Consider the following 23,049-nt stretch of genomic DNA (forward strand, 5'->3'; position numbering starts at 1 on the left):
ATTATTTGCATTTTTAAAGGGGCCCTTTCAATATAGAAAAGTCCTTCAATGAACTATTAAGGGTATATTGATATTCAGGGGTAGTGGGATGTTTTACTCTGGCATAGAAACAAGTTAGAGAAAAGGATAAAAGCCACGCTACAAATGGTAGTAAGAGGAAAACTGGCCTTACTGCCTTATTTCTTTCCACCAGTGTTCCTAACTACAAATCTAATAGTGGGCTCCATTAATCAACTCATGTCAAGAATCTTTAAAGGAGAACTATCTAACTCCTGCCTGTAAAAGTTTTCTTTCCTAAGTGCCCAGCACCCAAAATCCATCCATGAAGAATCTACCTCTCACAAAGAAGAGAGTAAAGAACTTAGTTACCTCTTTGGACAGACCACTAATCTGTGACCTTAACCCTCAAAAATTGAGGCCAGAACAGTTCATTTGCAGACCTTACTTACATCTGAAATTCAATACATCAAAACAAACCATCCAGTAATTCGCACCTGTGAACCCAGACTTTGGAGAGGCTTTAGAAATCACACGGTACAAACTTCTTGTTACAGATGAGGAACGTGAGACTCAGGAGTACAGTGACTTGTTCAAGGCCACATAGTTGATTAATGGTAGAACCCACTTCATTATTATTTCTACCACCCCACTGACTCTTCTTACTTTGTTAATGTAGGGATGTAGTCGTCATATAACCCTGTACATTTTTCATGGATAGACCTCCAATCTATAATACCGTTCTTGAAATTTATGCCAAGATTTCTTTCCCATCTCCTAGAATTCCATAAACATGTATTTATTTTATGAAGTTGTAATAAAATATTCTTCCATGTTTATGGACTGACTTTAAAAAGTTAATTTTAAGATCAATGAAATATAGATGATAACATATAGTTCATGAGAAAGATATTAAAACTACTCATGTCTTGTTTTACAAGCTCACAAAACTAGGTTATCAGTGTTTTTAATCCTCTACAACAGGTTCTAGTAAAAACACAAATCCAAAAATTTCCTCATTTGAGAAAATACTACTCTAATCTTTAAAAAAATAGTTTAGCTGCACAAATGAAATAAGTTTATCATACATACTTAAAGCTCTAGAATGATCCGGATTCCTTATTCCCTTTGCTCGTAACCTCTGAAGAAGAACTGTTGAGGACAACTGTTTTACAAGATATACTGCCATGGAATAGTTCTGGAAAAAAAAAAGTAGAAAACAAACAACATATGTAAGTAAACAGCACATCTATTTTAATCTCACAGTGATAGGGAAAGAAAACTAACACTTCTTAAAAGACCTATTGTGTGGCAAGCACTATCTTAGGTGTTTTCATGAGCAATAATTCATTTAATCCTGATCGAAAGGCTGCTGAGGTGGTCATAAATCTGTTTTTATAGATGAGGAAACTGAAGTATAGAGAAGTAAAAAAAAACGTACCCTAATTTTGCATCAAATGACAAACTCAGACTTTAAACCCAGGTCTATCATGCTTCTATATTACCTGACTGCCTATACTTGAAGTCAAGTAAATTTAAGGCACTTATATGAAAGAACACCATTAAGACTAAATATAAACCAAGGCTACTAAGATGTCAAAGCTATCATAAACCCTATCTAGTAAGTAATACATATATCTAAAATAAATAGTAGTTATATAAAAGATTACAAATGAGATTGGCTTCCTAATCTATTACATTTTAACCTCTCTCTATGCCTTCAACTAGCTCTTGAAAAAAACCCTACTTGGGCCATTATCACAACAATCAGAGGGAATATTAAAGAAGGTTTTTGAAGAGAAGCTAATAGTTTGGCAAATGAATAGATGAATACCCATTACCAGCAGAAGGAGTACCCAGAGACGGTAGTGGCAGAAGGGTTCAAAGAAAACAATTATCAATAAGCCAAGACTTAATGAAGGGCACAAGGTTGGATAAGAGGAAGAGGGCTGATGCTTATGAAGGGTAGCAGAGAAATCTAAACAAGAAGGACCACTTTCTATTTGGTGCTGTGATCTACTTCCCATTTGGTGCTGGGATCAAGAGGTAGATCAAGAGATGTGAAAATAAACAAAAGGAAAAATATTTGCTGCCATCATAGCTTCACACAGTTTTTGAAGCACTCTTATCATATACTACCTACTTCAGTTAAACCTTGCAGAAGGCCTATAAAAGATAGGTAGGATAGGTATTTTTGTAAGTGAAGGGTTGATAAAACTGAGACACAAAAAGATTATGTAATCTGCTCTTGATCATGAAACTGCCTGGTGACAGAGCAGGCACTAGAAACCAAGAAGAACGAGTAGGGATATCAAGACAAGGGACTTAATAATCAAGGCCAGTGTAGTTCTCTACAGTTCTTGCTTTCAAACATCCTATTGCTTTGAACTTCCTAATCTAGTCTAATGCACATTCCAACTTTCAGTTAATTTCACACTTTTGAAAATGCATTCCCCTCATTTGGCAACATGAGAAAATATCCAACAGTATCCTCTAGGAGGTCAAATTTTCACTTAAAGTTCAGAAACCGATCCATGTTCACGTGCTATACATTTTCTGGGCAAAAAAATGAAGTGTCAAAAAAGCTAACTTACTTTCATTAACAAATTTCACAATGTATTAATGAGAAACAAGCAACGTTACAACTTTCCTAAATTTTAGAGGATCTAACAAAGAACTGAAAATCTTTTAGGAAAAAAAACTTTAGAAACAATTCTCATTATTATTTATTTGCTTAGTGCTTCAAGAGTGTGATATAAACTGGAGGAATGCTAATTAACACTGCAGAATTATGTACTGACAGCTTGAATCTTCAGAACTTGAAATTACCCTAAGGCTTTATATAAATATTTAAGAGATCAAGTAGAAACCACAACAACAAGTTAGTGAGAAGGTATGTTCACTCTAGTTGAAACATGTTACCAAACAGAAGAAAGAAAAAAAAAGCAGCAAAAAGAATGTCAGGTCTTAACAAACGCCTCTTGTATTAATAATATGAAATTAAATTTTACATATAAAAGAGGCTCAGCTGCAAAAAACCCCAAAACTTAATAGTGGCATAGTATTTGTTCTAGGTTGATGATATTATATTGTTCCTGCTAACCATTCAAAGTAGTACCTAACTCCAACTATTGAGATATATATATTACTCTGATATTTTTGTCTATTGCTCTTTCAAAAGTCTTCAGAATTGTTTATTATGTTCATGAAACACTTTCTCCATAATTAAAATAGTCTATTTATTATATGCCCTTTACACCAGTACCTAAGTAATTTCTCTACAAATAATAAGTTTAATAAATACTAAGTGTAGTGATTACTCTGAGGTAAGATAAGAAGTTATAATATAGTTCACTTATTTCCTTCAGGTACTGCACTGGCTCTTTGAAAAGACATATTTATAGCATTTCTCAGTGGCAACCAATCATAAAAAGTTATATGCAAAATAGTAAAGAGACTCTACGTGAACTATTCAAAGTATCTTCACAAGTTGAATTAAAAGTGATCTAAAAATAATCTAATAAGTTATCTTCTAGGTTTTGGAAAAAATTACTTTTCTTTCAATGTTTTACTTCAAAAAGGTCTCCAACTTGTCAACCTTCAAATCTCTGTGGTTTGGAAGGCTCCCCATGAAAGAGTATCTCCCTCACTCCTCTAGTGCTACATATCAGTGACCATATTTCCTTCCACTCTCACAGTTTCAGACTCCTTTCATTTGTCACCCAAAACATTCCCTTCCTTCTTGGTGGGCTATACTTTTCATACACAAAACCAAAACAAACATTTTCAACATTCTCTTCAAAAAGGGGGAGAAGGGAACTCCAAGGTACACTAAAAGTAAAACATTTAAAAGGATTTTAAAAACTTAACAGTGACACATAAATCAAAGGAAATGTCAAAAAGGATCTTGATAAAATTAAAAATCCCTTTCTAACAAAGATATAGAAATACATCATTGAGGAGTTCCGGTCAAGATGGTGGAATAGATGGTCCCTGGTGTCATTCTCTCCCACAAATCAACCATTTACAACTATAAAAATGTAACATCAGCCTAGCTAGGGCCGCTGGAGCTCATGTGAAGAGGAGGTGAGACCTACAGAATTCACGAAGGCAGGAGAAACCACAATGAAAGAAAAAATTGCTCTCAGCGTTTCGGGCTACAGCCTCTTTAATGCTGGAGCACATGGAGCAGCAGCCAGCAGAAGCTACAGCTGTGCCCTTAAGATAGAGTTACTTGGAGATGGAAGGGAGAAGAGGACTTTGGTGGCCCCCAGGACAGCAAGACCACTAATAGGGTTCCCATGGACAAACGCAGGAGCGAGGAGCCAGAACAGCTGTAAAAGGGGAGCCATTCAGAGGCTGGTGAGTCAACGCAAGAGACCAACACAGGGCCCATCGCATGGAAAGTGTTTGGGGGAGGTGGTGGGGGAGACAGGCCCACCAGGAGAACATTGGGCCACCGCAAGGACAGCCAATCCACCCCCCAATCAGCACAGGACCACTCAGAGGAGACTGGTCGAGAAAGCAGAATTGTATGGGGTGCAGTATGATGAAAAAACTCAGGCCCAGATCAGAGTTTCTACACAACCCAGGTGCACCGAGTATCTCGAGAGCCGGAAGTACCTATAAGGTCAACCATTAAACCCTGAGCTGCACAAAAAGCCTTCCCTATGGAAACAGCAGCAAAGCAGCAATTTAGCTCAACCACAGTACTCAAGTACTGGTTCCCACAGGAAGTTCCCCCCTGTTAGAAGTAAGCAAAGGACAAAAAATTAGTCCCAGCCCAGGCACACCACCAATGCCTTGGGGCCCACCAGGGGAAATGAGGCATGGAGTCAAGGGCCAGACCCCCACCCACAACCACTCACACCACCAGCACCTTGGGGCCCTGCCCAGGAACCCAAGGAGTGGAGCTGGGGACTGGACCCTCTTCCCACAACCAGGCACACTGTGACAGCACTGCAGGGCCCCACCCAGAGGCCTGAGGCATGGAGAAGGGGAATCAGACACTCTCTACAACCAGGCACACCGCCAGCACCAAGGAGCATGCCAAAAACATCTCCTCCATGTGGGTGGCCCACCACAGCCATCATGATAACCATGGCTGCCACAAAGGCAGTTAGACACCACAACTACCACGCAAATGGTCCACCAGCCACTGAAGTGTGTTGATACAAGGAGAGTCACCAGCAGAGATAAAGGAGAAGCATGTCTCTCTCCATAGAGCCCATTTCAGAGTGACAGAAGAGGCATCTGTGGTATGATAGTATTGGGGGACCTGATCACGCCTCTCAGCATTGGACAGATCATTTGGGCAGCAAATCAACAGAGTAACCATTATTCTTTCAGAGGGAGATAAGAAATCTAGGGTGATTAGAGGGGAGTAATGGGGAGAGACTGGACAAGGGGCATAAAGAATAATTATGATTTGTAACAATACATATGCTAGTAATATTGATTTGATCAACATATCTCAATGTTGAACCCCAAAAATATGTATAATCAATTTTGATTCAATAAAAATTAAAAAAAAAAAAAAAAAAAAAAAGAGCGAGCGAGCTGGTAAAGGTAATACAATGTAAAAAATTTTCTGGGAAATGCAAATAACAGTTCCCTCCAGCCCAACCACTGTGTGAAGGAATAATAGTTATAAAAGAATCCTTTATTTGTATAGCTCTCAAAAGAATTTTTAAATTTCAAAAGATTTTGGCAATGGTAACCTCATGTGGTTATCAAAATTACCCTAGAACATGTGTAGAATTCATCACACACACAAAAAAAGAAAGAAATACATCATTGATATAATTAAGTTCTATCAAAAATTAATAGCCATTATAACACTTAATGCTATAACAGCAGTATTCTCATTAGCATAAGGAACAAGTCCATATGTACATTAGCACCTAAGTTATTTAAACACTGTTTGCAAAGTTGTAGCAATAGAACAAACACAAGAAATAATGGCATAAGTGTTAGGATTATCATGATTTGTATGAGAGATCTCAAACTCAAAACTGCCTACCTGGAAATATCAAGAAATCAACTAAAAAGCTGTAGGAATCAATAAATGAATTAGGTATGAAGTAAACATTAAAAAATAACTAGCTTTTAAAGAAATCAACAATAAATCAATTGTTTAGAAAATATAATAGAAAAAAGAGCTACAAGGTACTTCAAAAAGTTCAGGGAAAGATTCATATTACCTTTTTTAAAAAGATTTCACATATGAATGAGATCTTGTGGTATCTATCTTTCTGTGCCCAGCTTACTTCACTTAACATAATGACTTCCAAGTCCATCCATGATGCCACAAATGACCATGTTATCTTTTAATTCTATTTTTCCACAAACTTTTTGAAGTATCTGCTTATTTATAATAGTAATAAAAATAATAACCAATGCAGGAATTAACAAAAATACGCAGGATTTATAAGAAGAAACCTATTAAATTACTGAGGAACACAAAAGAGGATTTGAGTAAACAGAGAAAAATGTAGTTCCTGGAATGGGTATATTAAATATTGTAAATAAATTAATTCTCCCTAACTTAACCTATAACTTTAAAGAAATCTCATCCAAATTCTTAGAAAGATGTGGAGGTGGGGTGAGGAAGACAGGGGAGGAAACAATATAAAGAAATTCTACAGTTTATCTGGAAGAATAAATGTGAAAAAAAGAGTAATGCAGGGGAACATGTCTCACTCTCTGTAATAACTTTTCCAACCTTTCCACTTTCCTCAAAGCCCTTATTTCTTTCCTCATTCTCAGCCGACTTATCTCACGCTTCCTATCTCACAGACATAAAGTCATCAAATCAGAACTTACTCACCTCTCCAGTACCAAACATATACACTCATACAATCCTTTTATTCTCCCATTAAAGAAGCTGTCACTCCTAGCTACTGTGAATTCCTTCAACTATGCAATTCACTAGTGATTATTCCTACTTTCTCTTGTACGTTTATTTAATTTCTTACTCTCAGGACAATCCCCACCACCACCTTCTAAACATGTTAGAAGACTCTTCCTTTAAAACAAATAAATCTGTTATCTCACATTTCCCTCCAGCTCACCCTCCTCTCTTTCCAAAGTCACACTTCTATAATTCAGTATCTCCACTGCCTCACCTCCAGCTCATTACAATCTGTCTTCTACTCCTACCGTCTACCAAAACAGCTCATGCTAAAGTCACTTTGTGATCCCAATTGAAAGGGTATTTTTTAGGACTTCAGCACACTTGACCTCTCAACAGGTGTTCAATACTGCTTTATCTAAGCCTTCCTTTCTGAAACTCTTCTCTAGGCTTCTCATACCCACCCCTCCACTCTGCCCCACCTCTCTGTTCTTGTTTCCCCATGTACTCTGCAGGCTCATTCTCTTCTACCCAAAATCAAATGTTATCTTTTTTCCAGGATAGGTGTTAGCACTCTTCTCTTCCTACTTAATACATTCTACCCAAGCAATGTCAGTCCTGCCTGTGTGGCTTCAATAACCACCAATATGCAGATGACTCACATTTTTTTCTCTAGTCCAAACTTATCTCCTGAGCCTATCTGCTCAGGTGCCTAATCAGGATGTCTCAAAGGCATCTCCAACTGAAAAGGTTCAAAATTGAACGCATGGTTTTCTCCATGTGGTCCTCCAATGCTCCCTGCTCCAAAGCAAAACACACCTAAACTCAGTCCTTTCTCAGTGTTTTATCTTAGTCGTATTCATTCACCTGTTACCCAAACCTTTCTAGAGTCATCTGTGACATCTCTCTTTTTTCTTTCCCCCCCATCTCCCTTTCTCTTTGCCCCCACTTCCAATCCATCACTTAGTCCTGCAGATCCGCCTACTTATCTCCATCCCCAGTGCCACCACTCTAGGCTAAGATATTCTCTCTCTCACTAATACTTCTGCAGTAGGTAGATCCTAAGAGGTGTACTCTCGCATGATTCTGGCCTCCATTCAGACTATATACCACTCTGAAGGGTAAACTTTTCTAAACAGAAATATGGCCCTGTAAACTTTCTGCTTAAAAAGAAAAGACACTGAACTTTAATATTACCTACAAGGCCCTGCACAGTTTGGCTGTATCTTCCGTCTCCAGCCTCATTTCATATACTGCTCTTCCCCATTCTCTGCACTCTAGTCACAGTGGATCCCTTTTAGCTTCTTGAAAAAAACTACACTCACCCCCGTCACTTGACTGTTGGTGCAGATTGTTTCCTCTAAGCCTTTCACCTAACTGATTCCCATCCTTCTCTCAGTTCTTGGCTCAGTAACTACTTCCTCAGGAAGCCTTCCCTGACCTTCCTCCCTAGCTCAAAGTGCCCCTTAATAAAACACTCTAAAAATCGCCACACACCTCTCCTTTACAGCACTTATAATAAATAAGTTCACATTTTTTTGTGTGACTACCTGGCCCCTAGATCTCAAGACTACTGAGAGCAAGAACTTTTTTCTCCCTATGGTACTGCTAGTTTTGAGTATAGTGCATAGCACACAGTAAGCGTTCAATAAATTTCAAATAAATTAGTGAATAGATATAAGCTCATATTAAAAAGCTCTAATAATTTTTAAAATGCAATTTTTTGAAAACTGTCCCAGAAGAAGAATTCTAGACTAAGAAACAATACAGAAAAGGTTCAGAAACACACCCAGGATATATAAAAAGTAGATATATAACAATGATGATTTCGGAATCAGCACTTATTTAGTTAATGGTGTTAGAACTGGCTATTTAAAAATGAAAGTAATTTTTATCACACACCACACAAATTTAAGATGGATTCAATATTTTAAGGTAAAATAGGAAAACGTAGAAGTCTAGAAGAAAATATAAACAAATATTTACATAAGCTTGGGAGGGAAGGTAAACGAAAGACTCATGAGGAGAGAAGGAAAGACCATAAAGGAAAAAACTGGTTAAGATTTGGCTCCATAATAATTTAAATCTTCTACATATTAAATAATTGCACAAATAAAAATAAAAGGCAAACAAACTGGAAACAAGTATTTACAACATGTGACAAAGGGTTAAGTCTTAATATATGAAGAACTCATAAACCAATAAGAAAAAAAAACAGTAACACAGAAATAGACATGAATACAATTTTAAAATGTAAATAATCACAGACATAAAACATGTTCAATCTCAGTAATAATAAAAGGAGTACTAATTAGAGCAGAGGTGTCATTATTTACCTAATAAAATTGGTAAAAATTTTTAGAAAGATAATAGTCAATGTTGGCAGGCATGAGAATAAACACTGAAAATCAGAGAATAAATCTGTACATCTTTTGAGAAGGCAATCTGTCAATATATATAAAACTTCTTAAAATTCTACATGCTGTTTGACTCAGCAATTTCACTTTTGAAAACTTACCCTAAGGAAATTATCATGTATTCATGCAAAGCTATAGCTACTAGGATGGTCTTCAAAATGTTCTCTGAAATGGCAATGAATGAATGATCAATAAATCAAAAATACGTACTCAGCAATAGGGAATAGGCTAAGTTATGGCATAATCATATTGGAATATGACGTAGCCATTTCAAATAATGTAGAACACGTAATGACATAGGAAGATGTTTATGATAAATTGCTGAGTGAAAGGATAAGATTATAAAACAGTTGATAGTGCATGATCCCATTTTTTAATAGGAATATGTTAAAAATTCACCGTGAGACAAAGATAAGTCCTTTTGCAACTATTTAACGATATCATCTATATATAAGCTCAGGTAGCCATGGTTATTAACCATTCCTTATAATATGAAAATGTGGTAGAAATAAAAATTTACTTACTCTTCCAATTTCTGCAGTCCAAGAAACAACAATGGTGTTTGGAACTGTTGTGGACAATCGGACAAGTGAAGTGATATTAATTGGTCTGCTGGGTCGCTTTGGTTCCACACCATTTTTAGTAGGTGGAAGGTACCCCTAAGAATAAAATATAATTCATTTCTATTTATTATTTTCACAATCATTTCAACTTTGATTCCTTAAAAAAACAAACAAAAAAACCCTACAAACTACATGCCAAAAAATATGAATGTTTTTATTAAAAAGCAGAGAAGCAAACATTTTATAAAAGTTTCCTGTGTTATTTCTCTAAACAACCTTACAGTCCCATTATACTAAGCCTAAGAAAAATATTAGTAATAGAAATTCAAAATCTCTTAAATTTAAGAACTAGGATGAATTCATGAAGAGTTTAGACAGGTATATAAGAAGTATTTTCAAGGGGACCAAAAATAGCCCCCACCCTCAGCCCTGTTTAAGGCACAGCATCCCTCAAATCCATTCTACCACAGGCTTACAGATTCACAGTTGAGATTTTATTGGAACAACTTCTTCCCAAAATTCAGTACAGCACTAAAGCTACCACGCCCATCTCCAAGTCCCAGACTTGGTCTTCACAGCTAATGTCACAGTTGCAAACCGTACACAGTGGTACAAGTGTTTCACCCAGTCGCATGAATATATATCCAAAATAAAAATGTTTTCTTAATGAAAAATGATGACTAACAACAGCTGTGATGACTTATTTGATAGCTATGTTGGCAATGCATTTAAAAAATAGCTTTCAGGACTTACAGGAAGGCTGCAAGGTTTTGTATTCACTTTCACACAAAGATTGGGTGGGAAGTGATCTTCTTGTGGACAACTGGTTTCTGATAAACAAAACCTAAACAACAAAGGACAAGTTAAATTTTCTTTATTAAAGGATGACCTCATTAGTATTTCTGTTCAATAGCTAACTTAAAAGGTGGTCAACAACAAAAAAGGGAAAACTACAAAAACTAGGCATTTTACTCAGTCACTAAGCATATGCAAACAGGCTTAAAATAAATAATTCTGTCAATGTACAGTTTTGGCAGTCATGACTATCAACCTGTAGTTGTCTTCATAATGTTGCCAATTATTTGCTTAAGCATATAAACAAATGAGGAGCACTAACTTCCTCGGATATTAACAGCTGTTAAAAGAAAAAGGCTCTGTAGTTGAATAGATTAAAGAAATTCTGAATTAAAACAATTAAATTAATTTTCCTTAATTCAGAATTTCTCAGATTTTAATAAGTTAATATGCTTTATAAATTCTAAGAGGAAGACATAGTATACAGTATTCCTCCAATTTATTTGCCTACTCTTCTGGTTTTCAGCAGAAAGTACTGAAAAGGCTATAAGTCCATCCCCAGGACCAAGTTCTGTCCAATAAGCCAAAGTACTCCTTTATTCCTCAAGACTGAAGATGTTGAATAATAACATTATCTGTGTTATATCCACACTTTGTAATATTATTTTTAAAACTCCTGAGAACATTTATTCCCAAATTAAATGCACAATCTTTTGGGAAAACCAAGGATACTCATATACTTTGTAAATTCTCATTCTATTCACTCTTATATAGATCAAGAAATAAATCACTAATTTGGTATCTAACACATCTATTCTTACTACTTCCTATTTCCAACATACTCCAGAGGCTCATTCTACCTTTAGAGACTGCTCACAGAACCTCCGAGTTATGTGGTAAGGAAACCCTGTCTCTGAATTCTGTGAAATATTCATCATGTGCAAACATCTTCTCTCAACACCTATGGTATAGGGTCTCAACCTGCCAGCATGGAATCTGTGTCTGGGAATGATCCACAAAATGTGACAATTTTCTATGTAAAATTGTATGAGTACATATATATGTTCATTTTTATAGGAAGACAATCCACATCTTCCATCAGATTCTCAAAGGGATTAGGGATCCATCAAAAAGTTAAGAATTACTGATCTACAAAGATTTTCTAGAAATATACTTAGTAAACATATCAAAGCTCACAAGACCATCTCTAACCCCAAGAGGACCTTCCATTACAGGATAGTTCTTTGTACTACAACAGTAAGAGAATGCCGCAGCTTTAAATCAACCATTCCAATGCAGTAATAAATTTAAAACATGGACTCTGGCTACCTGAAGCTATAGGAAAAGAATAATTTATGTGACAAGTTGACTCCTATTCAACTAAGTAAAAAGTGAAAATCTAAACCACCCTAACAAACTGAAGGGAAAAAAGAGAGAAAGGGAACAATAGAGAAAGTTTCTGTAAGTAGCTCATGGAGGCGGGGGAGCGAGAGGGAGACTGCAGAGAGTAGGGGTAACAGGTGCAAAAACAAAAACAGACTAGGTGTCTAATAGAGTAAACACCAACCTTAATTCTGACCAAATTATTTTCATGCTTTAGATAAACATTTATAATTAGGATAGCAGACAGGCACACATTCCTAACTTAATACACTTGGGTTGCAGACCTAGCAATGGCGGGGGGCAAGGGGAGAGACAAAGAACTATTTTATGAAAACACAAAGAACCACCTAAGAATTACCAAATATAATACAGAATGGTTCTTTTTCCATTAAGTTCTAGAGATAAATTTGAGTCCCTTGAAATCTCTGAACTAGACAGCTGATCTATCTTAGAAAGATAATCTTCCTTTGGGGAATGTGAACCATACCTATTGCTGCTTTAAAGAATGTATTATATTATATAAAATACTGAGGATAGTAACTAGATCTTTTATTCTAGAGCTATGGTTTTCAAAATTTATTTTGGACTTGGGACCCTTTCGTCAAGTGAAAACTAACCCAGAAGTCATACATGCAAAACAAATAAAAGAATAAAAGCAGCACTACTTCGGTTCAGAATGTGTGTGTGTTGCAGGGGATGGTAGCCAGAGTGTGAATCCCTTAAGGGCAGCTCCAAGCAATAGATTGAAAACCACTGTTTTAAAGGATAATGTTACATATCAGTATGAGCAAAACATAAAACAAATTGTTGAGGAAGGAAGACTACAGCAATATGTAACTAATTATGAAGGTATCATCATATTTTTGTCCTTTAATTTATTCATTCATTATTACATGGTCTGCCTCTGACAGAGGATTAAGTATACCTTTTATCACCTTTGTCAGTACTTTCCAAAACCAAGACTTAGATTATCACTACTCTACTAGGGGTAAGGTTCTCTCGTGTTGTTTTACAATATAAATGCTAATAAGTACAGTCATATTCTTTTTAGAATAATCAACTCATCCTCTCCTCTGCTTTCCCAGTTTTCACCTCATTATTTTAAAGTCTAGGTAATAGTTTTCACATTGTTCCACAAAGTGCTGAGCAGGTGCTTTAGATTAATTGCTTTTCTGGCCTACTAGTGTATTTTGTATAGACAATTCAGTATCTGATTATTGAGACTAGGCCATCTGTTTGATTTATCCTCCCCACAATATAGGGAAAATAGCTTACTGAGGAAAACAACTATCTTATATTTCCTCTTCTAATCCTACTGCAGCAAGAACAGTATTGGACACTTACGTTCGTACATGTATCGTCATTGAATAATAAGAGCATAATAAGATTGGTTCATATAAGCAAGAGAGAGACATATTAACATAAAATATTTCTTAGTCTAAGAAGAAATGAGTGGGCTAAGAAAAGAAATTGAATAAGGAGAGTCTATGAATCCACGTTGGAAAATTTTGTTAGTCTCTGAAAACTTTCAAGAGATGTCTCAAATGGACTCTACATTAGCATATTTAAATTAATGATTTAAAATACAGGACAAAGCAAATGAGAATATCTTGGTGTTTGTTAGCACAAGAGATACTGCAGACTTAAGTACTAGTTCCTTATCTACAGCAGTTTACCTCTTATGAAGATAAGGCCCTTGCTTTCATAAAGCTTGTTTTCTATAGAGCTATTTAAAGCTATCATTAGCTAGAGCTTCTCGACCAACTGAGGCAATGAAAGTGGAGTAACACGGTTAGATACATGGTACATGACTTGCTATATTAAAATCTAAATTAGTGCTGGCCAGCCACCCCCGCCCCTCCAAAATCTAAATTGCATAAAAATTAAGATTTCTCATAACAGGAGAATACTTTCCCTTAGTCAAATATCTAAACCTAATACTTTTAATACACTTATTGAAAATCAGGTAGATTTTTAAACTAATTTCTAAGAAATATTATCTTTTAAATTTTGAATATATACTAGTCAACACTGTACCTTAACTGGACCTGCACTGTGAAGTCACATTTGGTCCCAGAAATATCCCTAGAATAGACAGAATAATTACAATTATTTTTAAAATATGCACATGAAAGTAGATTAAGAGACACTGTTATCCCAGAAAAGTTTTTCAAATTGTCAAAGGTAAAATTGTTCTTAGTGTAACTAACACACTATAATAATATTTTCAAAACCAATATTTACATAACACTAATACTAACTCACCCAATACAATGCTTTTTAAAATCATTTATAGACAGTACTGGATTCAAAGGCCAAACTGCAGGTTACACTTGAAGACAACTTACATGGAACTACTGATTTGCTGCACTTGTTGGGGTGTCAATGCAAACGCAAAACAGGTTTCTCGAAAGCGCTGACTGTTGTCTGATGCTAAAGAAGACAAGAATTATACTTTTAATTACCTTTAAATTCATCAACAGAGAAGAAAATAGCAAAAAAAACCCCACTCACATATCTTTAATGAACTGCAACATATTCTAGAATTTAGATAATAAGGCAATTAAAACACTGAAAAATAAGAAATATGCTAGTTGTAATATAACAGAAAGAAACAGGCACAAAAAATGGCTAATTCCAAAAACAACATATTAGGATTCAAATTCAGAGACTATGTAAACAAAGAAAGACTAATAAAAAGTTATCTAATCTTATAAATGTTTGTATCTAAAAAGCACACTTGTCCAGAACATACTGATACTAATTTTACTTAGAATAAGTAAACCCATTTAAAGGTACATGGTTTCTGAGCTAAGTAACAAACACACCTGCCTTGAGATCTGGACAGGTGAGATGACACTTGGTTTTTAAAGCAAATTAAGAATTTTAACATCTCCTGTTTATACCATGCAAGTTTTATACGATAAATATTATATATAGTTTCTCCAATTCTCAGATAACATGGCTTCAAAATTTGCTTGTCACTATCTCAAAGAAGGAAAAATTTACAAGAAGAAGGGAAGGAAGGGAAGGAAGGGAATAGAGAGACAAAAAGGGAAGGAGGGGAAGAGAGATGGGAGCAAAAAGAGCGAGCAAGCAGGTAGGCAAGCAGAGATTAGTCTAGTGCAGGGATTCCTAAAGTATGCTGTTGTAGGCAACAATAGCTTTACTGGCTTTTAATTAAATGTTAAATATATATATATATATATACACACACACACACACACACACACACACACACACACACACACACATATACATATATGTAGTCAATATCTCTCCTGTTTACTTATATTTCCTCAGTGCTTGGCACAAGAAGCACTAAATTACTATTTGTTGAATGAGTTAAAGGAATATAAAAACTTAAGAAATATCAAATATAATGTTTAAACTGCACTTTTCCAGGGTAAATTCCTAGAACGAAAGGATCACTAAGAGTTATTATCAAGGAACTCCTGGCCTATGCGCCACTAAGACCTGTGCTAAAAAAGCAGCTGAAGTTGGCTGTTGCAATCACTTACTGAAACTGGGTTTTATTCTGCTTGCAAGCAACACTTTACAACTACCATCCAATTACAGTATGTCATGTCAAAAAATCTGTACAAATGTATCACCATGAGAAGAAAAATGGAAAAAAGCACTGGTGATCTAGAATTTCATCTCAATATTGAGTATTTTTTAAAGGCTAGGTTGTGTTTCTGCTTTATATGATCTGGGAAGGATTTTTCTTAAAGAATCTATCACCAAGAAACCAGAATAAGTTATCTTAATTGTGAAGCATCAATCTGGCAATGGCCAATAACTAAAGACAAGAATGTAGAAAAGCAAACATTTCCCTATCTCAGGCAATGAAAGTATCTAACTCCTTCGCTTCTTAGAGGATATATTTTCATAAAAATTTTAGTCCAGTAGGCTTAGGCTAATTTAAATCTTTGGCTCCATTTGTGCTCAAATAATTTCCCAAGTACAAAAATTCATACTACTCTCTAGGCAAAATTTCATACTCAAAATATATGAATACAGTAAGTTTTAGACACATAGATTTAGAAAGAGAAGCCATGACTAAAATAATGAGGCTGCTTCTTGTGTCTCAGATAGAAATCAGGTTTCTTATTTAATAGTAACCCTATTTACATCTCCTTTTATATACAGATAGTAGTGCTCATGGCGGCTACAGTTCATCTGGAAAAACACTTTCACACTGTGATTTTCAGGCTTAACTGGTGCTATGAATGCCAGTGAAAACTTCATAGCTTTGATTTTAGACAAAATATTTAAAAACTTTCCTGAAAGTGAATTAAGCTATTATTAGCCCTTTCAGAAAAATTAAGGACAAACAGAATCACAGACTCCTCATGATGAAAGAAGTTTTACAATATCATCCAAAACAATGACCTCTAACGTTGACAGTCTGCATCTCTGTGGGTTCAAGAAACAACCCATAGGAATACAGGAAAAAATATCTAGCTGCAAAATAGAAGTTTTATAAAGTTGAGATTTTACATAAAATCTAAAATCTAAATTACAAAAAAATTTAAAATTTTATGTAAAATCTTAACCTTCTAAACATCTATTTTTCCTTTATGTTTTGTAACATGCGATATTAGTACAATACTTTATACATATATAAATAAAATATATGGTGAATGCTCAAGTATTTTGCTGAGAGGTGCATATGATCAAATAAATTTGCAGATCTAGAGTTCATTGATCTAGAATTCAACCTTCCTTTCAATCTTTCCATTTATTCTGTTTGAACCCTTTTAAAGATGGGTAGAAGTGGGCATTACTTTAACAGGCAGAAGATGGCTGGTGATGAACAGTTTAATTCTAAGAAAGTTTGCAGCTCAACAGAGTAGCAAAAATGTAGTAGAAAGAGATGAGATTACTCAGACCTAAATTCCAAACTGGTTTTGCCACTTATTTGCCATGTGACCTTACATTCTTATCCACTTCTGTTTCCTCAGATATTTAAGCACACACACACAACAGGCACATACCCCTGAGGAGCTATTCTGAAGAATATAAATGAAGTAACATTTCAAACAACCAACAATTTCCTCTTCTGCTCCCTTTCCTCCTCCTGCCTCTATACTGAATCAAATGCTGTAACTTCCACCCACTGGTGCCATACAGCACTAAACTAATCTCACTATCCAGTAATAGCCATCCTTCAAGTATATGAAGGAAACATTAATATGCCTCTCCTTCTTCCTTGACTCTCTTCCCACTGTATTTCAGGCAAGATTTCAGAACTACTCACTATTCTGATCTTCCCCCAGGTTGTCACACCCTTATTACAGGGAGAGCCAGAACTGAACACACGATGTCATAGCATATATTATTTGTTCAGAAGATGTGCTGCCCTTCCATATTGGCCTATCCATGTGAGAGGATTATATCCCCAGTGCCACTGCCGTTATCCTTGGCCAGTGAAATATGAGTGGAAGTGTACCACTTCCAAGCAAACCTTTAAGAGCCATTCTATGATTTTACCATCTTTCTTTCCCCTCTGCCTTGATCCCAGAGAGCAGAGCCACAGCCAACATGCAGCTAATAAGTAACATACACGAGAAATAAACCTTAGTTGTTAGCCATTGAGATTTATGGCTGCTTGTAAGTTGTTTGATATATATTATCCCAAATACGATGTGGGTAGAACATTATTTTATTAACAGCTACCATCTAGTATTGCTAATCCACACAACAATCATAAAGAAAAGGTATCACCTCATTGTTCAGATGAAGAAATTGAGGTTCAGAGTAGTTACTAATTAGTAGTTACTAATTTGTCAAGGCATCATACTTATAAGTAGAAGAACCAGAACTGGAACTCAGCTCTGCATGTCTCCTGTCTCCAAAACCCATGCTTTTCTCATAATATAAGTCTATGCGCTCCCCTGGTTTGGGTGCTTACTTCTACCAATGCAGCTTAGCATTACACTGGATCAGAGAAAATAGGAAAAGAATTACCTATTATCCTCTCATCATAACTCGTTATCATTTCTATGTATTTCCTTCCAGTCATTCTTATACCAAATTATACATATATTTCAAAAGCCCACTTAAAAAAATTACCTTTATCACACTTTTCAATTGTAATCTCTATTATATTTTAATCGTTGTATTACATTCTATCAAGGGGCACATGAAATTTTTAATTATTGCCCCGATGAGTCATTTAGGTTTCTAATTTTTCATTATTTGAAACAACTCTGTGAACATCTTTGCATTTACAGGTTTGTTTTTTGGAGCAGGGAGGGTTATTATTTCTTTTTGATCAATTCCTAGATGTGAGATTTCAGTGTCAAAAAGTATGGAGATTTTAATGACTCTTGACACATCAGAAGAGTGCTTTTCAAATAGTTGTTTTATATATAATACCAGTAGCAATTTATGCATCTAGTAATTGGCCAGCATGGCAGTTGTTGCTAATTTAATGGGTGGATCCTAGTAACACCACAGTTTAATTTGCGGTTAAATTTTTTCCTTGTTTATTTGTTGAATTTCCTGTTCAGTTAATTGTCCAATTTTGTCCTATCCCTATTTACATATTTGCATAAGGGTTTCACATATAAGAATATTAAAACCCTTAGAAATTTGCTGCAAATATTTCCCACAGTCTGCTACATTTTTTTCTTTTTGGTTACATTTTCATATAACATAAAAGTTAAATTTTTATGTAGTCTGTCAACCATCTTCTTTGTAAATTCTTCTACTAATTCTAAGATTAGACAATTATTCCCCTTCTAAATTCAATCAACACACAGATTCTTAGATGTCATTTCTATCTAATTATTTGATCCATCTGGAACTTACTTTAGTATATATTTTAAAAATCTAAATTTATATTACTCAAAACTGCTTACAGTTCAATTTAAACTATTTGTTAAATAATACTTCCCCTTCCCTATGAATATGTCTGCTTCTTTTATTTATATATTCAATCCTTATATCCAACATTTTCAATTCTAGGCTATTCTCCCAGTAGTCTTTTTTATCCTGGTGCTGGTATGCTATTTTTTAATTTTATGGCTTCATTATGTTTTAGTATCTTATAGTTAGATTTCTTTTCATCTATTCTTTTTTCAGACCTCTAACATGGACTCGAATATTTATTCATTTAGATGAATTTCCAAATCACTTCGTTATGATTTTTAAAGCCCAATGGTATTTCCGATAGAATTACAATAAACCTATGAATTATTTTGAGAGCTATTATCTTTACATCTTTAATCTTCCTATTCTAGAGTACTGTACCTGTGTCCATTTATTCATATCCTCAAGGTTTTATTTTCATCATATAGATTAGTCACACAGTTCCCATTAATATCATTCATATGCAAAATATCTACCAACAGAATGACTGAATAAATATTCATATAATGGAATATTCTGCAAACAAAAAAAGAATAAAGATGATTTCTATATATTGGTATAGGAATGATCTCTCCAAGATAGATCATTAAAGTAACAAGACAAGATAAAGAAAAATGCAGTATGCTACTTCCTGTGTAAGAGAAGGAATAATATATAAAGCTACTAGCTTTTTTGAGAAAATGAAAAACAAGTATAAACTTGAAACTAATTAAAAATGGTTACATATGGGAGACAGAGAATGGGATAGAGAATAGAGAGAAAAGTAAGACTTTTGAGAATACCTTTTAATATAGTTTTATAGTTAATTTTCACTTTTAAATCAAATTCAAAAGATAAAATTAAGGAAAAATAAGTATTTCTAACTTTTTTTACATTCATGGTTTTTTGAGTAGGCTCTCATTTGGGTTTTATTCAAAGTGGTTATTACATAATACTGATTTTTGTTTTTCTAAGCTCTATTCCTCCACTCAAACTGAATTTAAAATAACACTGAAGTTTTATAGCTAATTCCTTAGGATTTGCAGATAAGCCTTACCTTACCTGCAAGCAAGGGGTATTTTGTATTCCTTTCTAACATTTATACCTCTAGTTCTAATTCATGTCTTATGAGATAGGCCAGAGCTTTCAAAAGAATGTTTGTAGGCATGGTGTTCCAGGCACACTTGTTTTATTCTAAAATCTGGCGTACGGTAGTCCCTCCTTATCCACAGGAGATACATTCCAAGACCCCCAGGGGATGCCTAGAACCACGAATAGTAGTGAACCCTGTACATACTGTTTTTTCCTATATGTACCTATCTATGATAAAGTTAAATTTATAAAGGGAAACTACAGATAAGGGAGGAGAAACTATTATACCTTTAATACTGTAGTTCTTAATCACCTGCAAAGCTGCTTCAAAATATACATGCCTAGTAGTTTATCCCCAGTGGGAATGATTCTGAATCACACCCATTATTAACAACCACACCTAGGTTTTTTAAACCAGTTAAGTATAGATCCAGCAATCCCACTTATGGGTATTTAGCCAAAAGATTTAAAATCAGTATGTCAAAAATGTTTGCATTCCTGTGTTCTTTGGAGCCCTATCTACAATAGCCAAGTTAAGGAATCAACCTAAGTGCCCATCAACAGACGAGTGGATAAAGAAAATGTGGTATATCTCCACAATGGACTACTATTCAGCCTTCAAAAAAGGAGAAATTCTGTCATTTGCAACAACATGGATGGAATTAGAGAACACTATGTTAAGTGAAATAAGCTAAACACAGGAAGACAAATACTGCATGTTCTCGCTTATACGTGGAATCTAAAACTCAAAGAAGCGGACAGTAGAATGGTGGTTACCAGAGGCCAGGAAGTGAAGGGAATGGGGAGATTATAGTCAAAGGGTTCAAAGTCTCATTTAGATAGAAGGAATAAGTTTGATTTTTTTTTTTTTTTTTTTGGAGATCTATTGCAGTGTGGTGGATACAGCTAAGAACTGAGTACTGTACATTTCAAAATTGCTGAGAGTAAATCTCAAAAGTTGTCATCACAAAACATGTTAAGTATTTGAAGTGACAGATATGTTGACTATCTTGATTTAATCATACCACATTGTATTCAAAAGTCATAACATCACTTTGTATCCCATAAATATATGCAGCTATAATTTGTCGATCTGTATTAAAAAATAATAAACATGAAGCCGTCTGTTGACTATAAATACTTCTTACAATGTTAAAGAATACTTTTTCTATTTCTTTTCTTTTTTTTCAATTAGAAATGAGAATTTTAAGTTTTGATTCTAACTTCAAATAAGCTAATGCACTCAGAGTCAGACTTCTGAGTTTTCACACCAGTTCCATCATTCTGTAATTGTGTGATCTTGGGCAAGTTGTCTGACCTCTCCACACCTCAGTTTCCTAATCTTAGTATAAACCCTAGAATAACATTAGGGTTACTTTGATAATTAAAACATAAAAGCACTTAGAACACTACCAAGCCCATAGTAAACACTCAATAATTGTTAGCTATTATTAACATATTTCCCAATACTGAACCACTTAGAAATACTGAGAATAAATTTCTTTCAATATTCTGATAAATTTTACTAGTTAATATTTAAAGAAAAACAACTATATTCAAAAGTGAAATTGAACAAGAGTTTTTCTTTCTTAATGCTACCTTTGTTTCTTTGTATTTCTCTTTGGCTTGCTTGCTTTTTAATAACTGAAAACATTTTGTAGTATATAGAAATGATCTGCTCCTAAAAAATCTTTTAAAGAATTTATCAGCAAATGTATCAATTCCAAAGTTTTTCTCTCTTCTTTGAAAGAATAGTTCTTTGATAACAACCTCAAGTTATTTAAAAGTATATTCAGTTTTTTATAGTATTTTCATAACACATACATTTAGGAAAAAAACATTTGGAATGTTTAATATACTTGGAAACTCCACCAAGGTTTCCGAAATTTATTAGCACATAGTTCTGTTAATATTTATCTTCTAATAGTTATATACATATATTCCTTCCATGTGATTTATAACCACTTTCTGTGATTAACTTTATTTAATAAGATGTGCCAGAGGCTTATGTACTTTGCATCTCTTTACTGAGCCTTTTTCTTTTTAGGTTTATTTATTAATCCCAGTATTTTTCTTATTTTCAAGTGCTGAAATATTGCTTTTACCCACTCAAAATGGACATATCTATTTCTTCCACTTACAGTATATGTACAGTACTGACTATACAAAAAAAAGTAAAACAACATAAGTGTGTAAGTAGAAAGTCTACCCTATAATCTTGCTGCCCCCCAATAGGAAGAAAAAAACCCTGAATATTGTGAACAATCTGGTATACAACTATGGGGATGTTTAAGCACATATAAATGTATGTAATTCTGTGTGTATGTGTGTCGGGGGGTGTCTGGGTGTGTGTATATTAAAATATAATTATTCTGCAACCTGCTTTCCTCATTAAGATTTTGAGTTTTGAGAACTTCTTTTCATTTCAACACATACATAAAATTCTCAAATCCATTTCAATGTCTGCAAAGTATCCACTAAATATACACAACTTTAAAATAATTTTTACTTTTATCTTTATTATATTTTTCCTCCTGTCTTTATTTTTCTTAAATTTTAAACTAAATTCTTGGTTCTTTTTAAAAGAGAGAAGCACACAGTGCACCTTTCTTTTGGCTTTTTATATGTAATGCACTGTTTTCACAATCTATTTTTTTACTTCATTTTTTAAATCTTTGTTTTAATATACTCAGAGCAATATCTTTAAGAGTTTCTGCTATTTTGAAGTATATACTGTCTTTACAGTCAAGTATGTATAAAGTTTTATCAATATGTCAGACATTTGAAAATAACTAAATCCTCTAATATTTACAAGATACAAAATTCAACAAATACATGTGATATACAGCACATTACATTACATATTGAAAGGTTTTTATCTGTTTGTTTTTACTACTGGTTACTGCTAATTATCCATACATTCAGTTTTCTGGGAGAAAAAAATTTTTATTATTCATATTTTAGGTTTTCATTATTGATCTTTCTTATCTTACCCCACTAATTTGATTTTCTACAGTATTATCTATTTTCTACTTCCAATAGAGATTTAATGTAGTCAACTGTGTTCTTGTTTGCTGGACTGTGAAAAAAG

The 23,049-nt window shown here is 34.4% G+C and overlaps 1 protein-coding gene across 2 annotated transcripts in view; it reads right to left on the bottom strand.

Annotated features, from left to right (window-relative positions):
• PIAS1 (protein inhibitor of activated STAT 1) overlaps positions 1-23,049 on the bottom strand; it is a 111,031-nt gene that overhangs the window by 28,041 nt on the left and 59,941 nt on the right. For both annotated transcript variants that reach the window (XM_063089712.1, XM_063089714.1), the window contains exons 3-7: positions 14,357-14,441; positions 14,046-14,093; positions 10,584-10,674; positions 9,792-9,926; positions 1,090-1,195 (exon numbers count right to left, since the gene is read on the bottom strand). In XM_063089712.1, coding sequence (XP_062945782.1) covers positions 1,090-1,195; positions 9,792-9,926; positions 10,584-10,674; positions 14,046-14,093; positions 14,357-14,441 — 465 coding nt within the window. The remainder of the gene's footprint in view (positions 1-1,089; positions 1,196-9,791; positions 9,927-10,583; positions 10,675-14,045; positions 14,094-14,356; positions 14,442-23,049) is intronic.

Source organism: Cynocephalus volans, chromosome 3 (assembly GCF_027409185.1).
Source record: "Cynocephalus volans isolate mCynVol1 chromosome 3, mCynVol1.pri, whole genome shotgun sequence".
In the NCBI taxonomy this organism is placed as follows: Eukaryota; Metazoa; Chordata; class Mammalia; order Dermoptera; family Cynocephalidae; genus Cynocephalus; species Cynocephalus volans.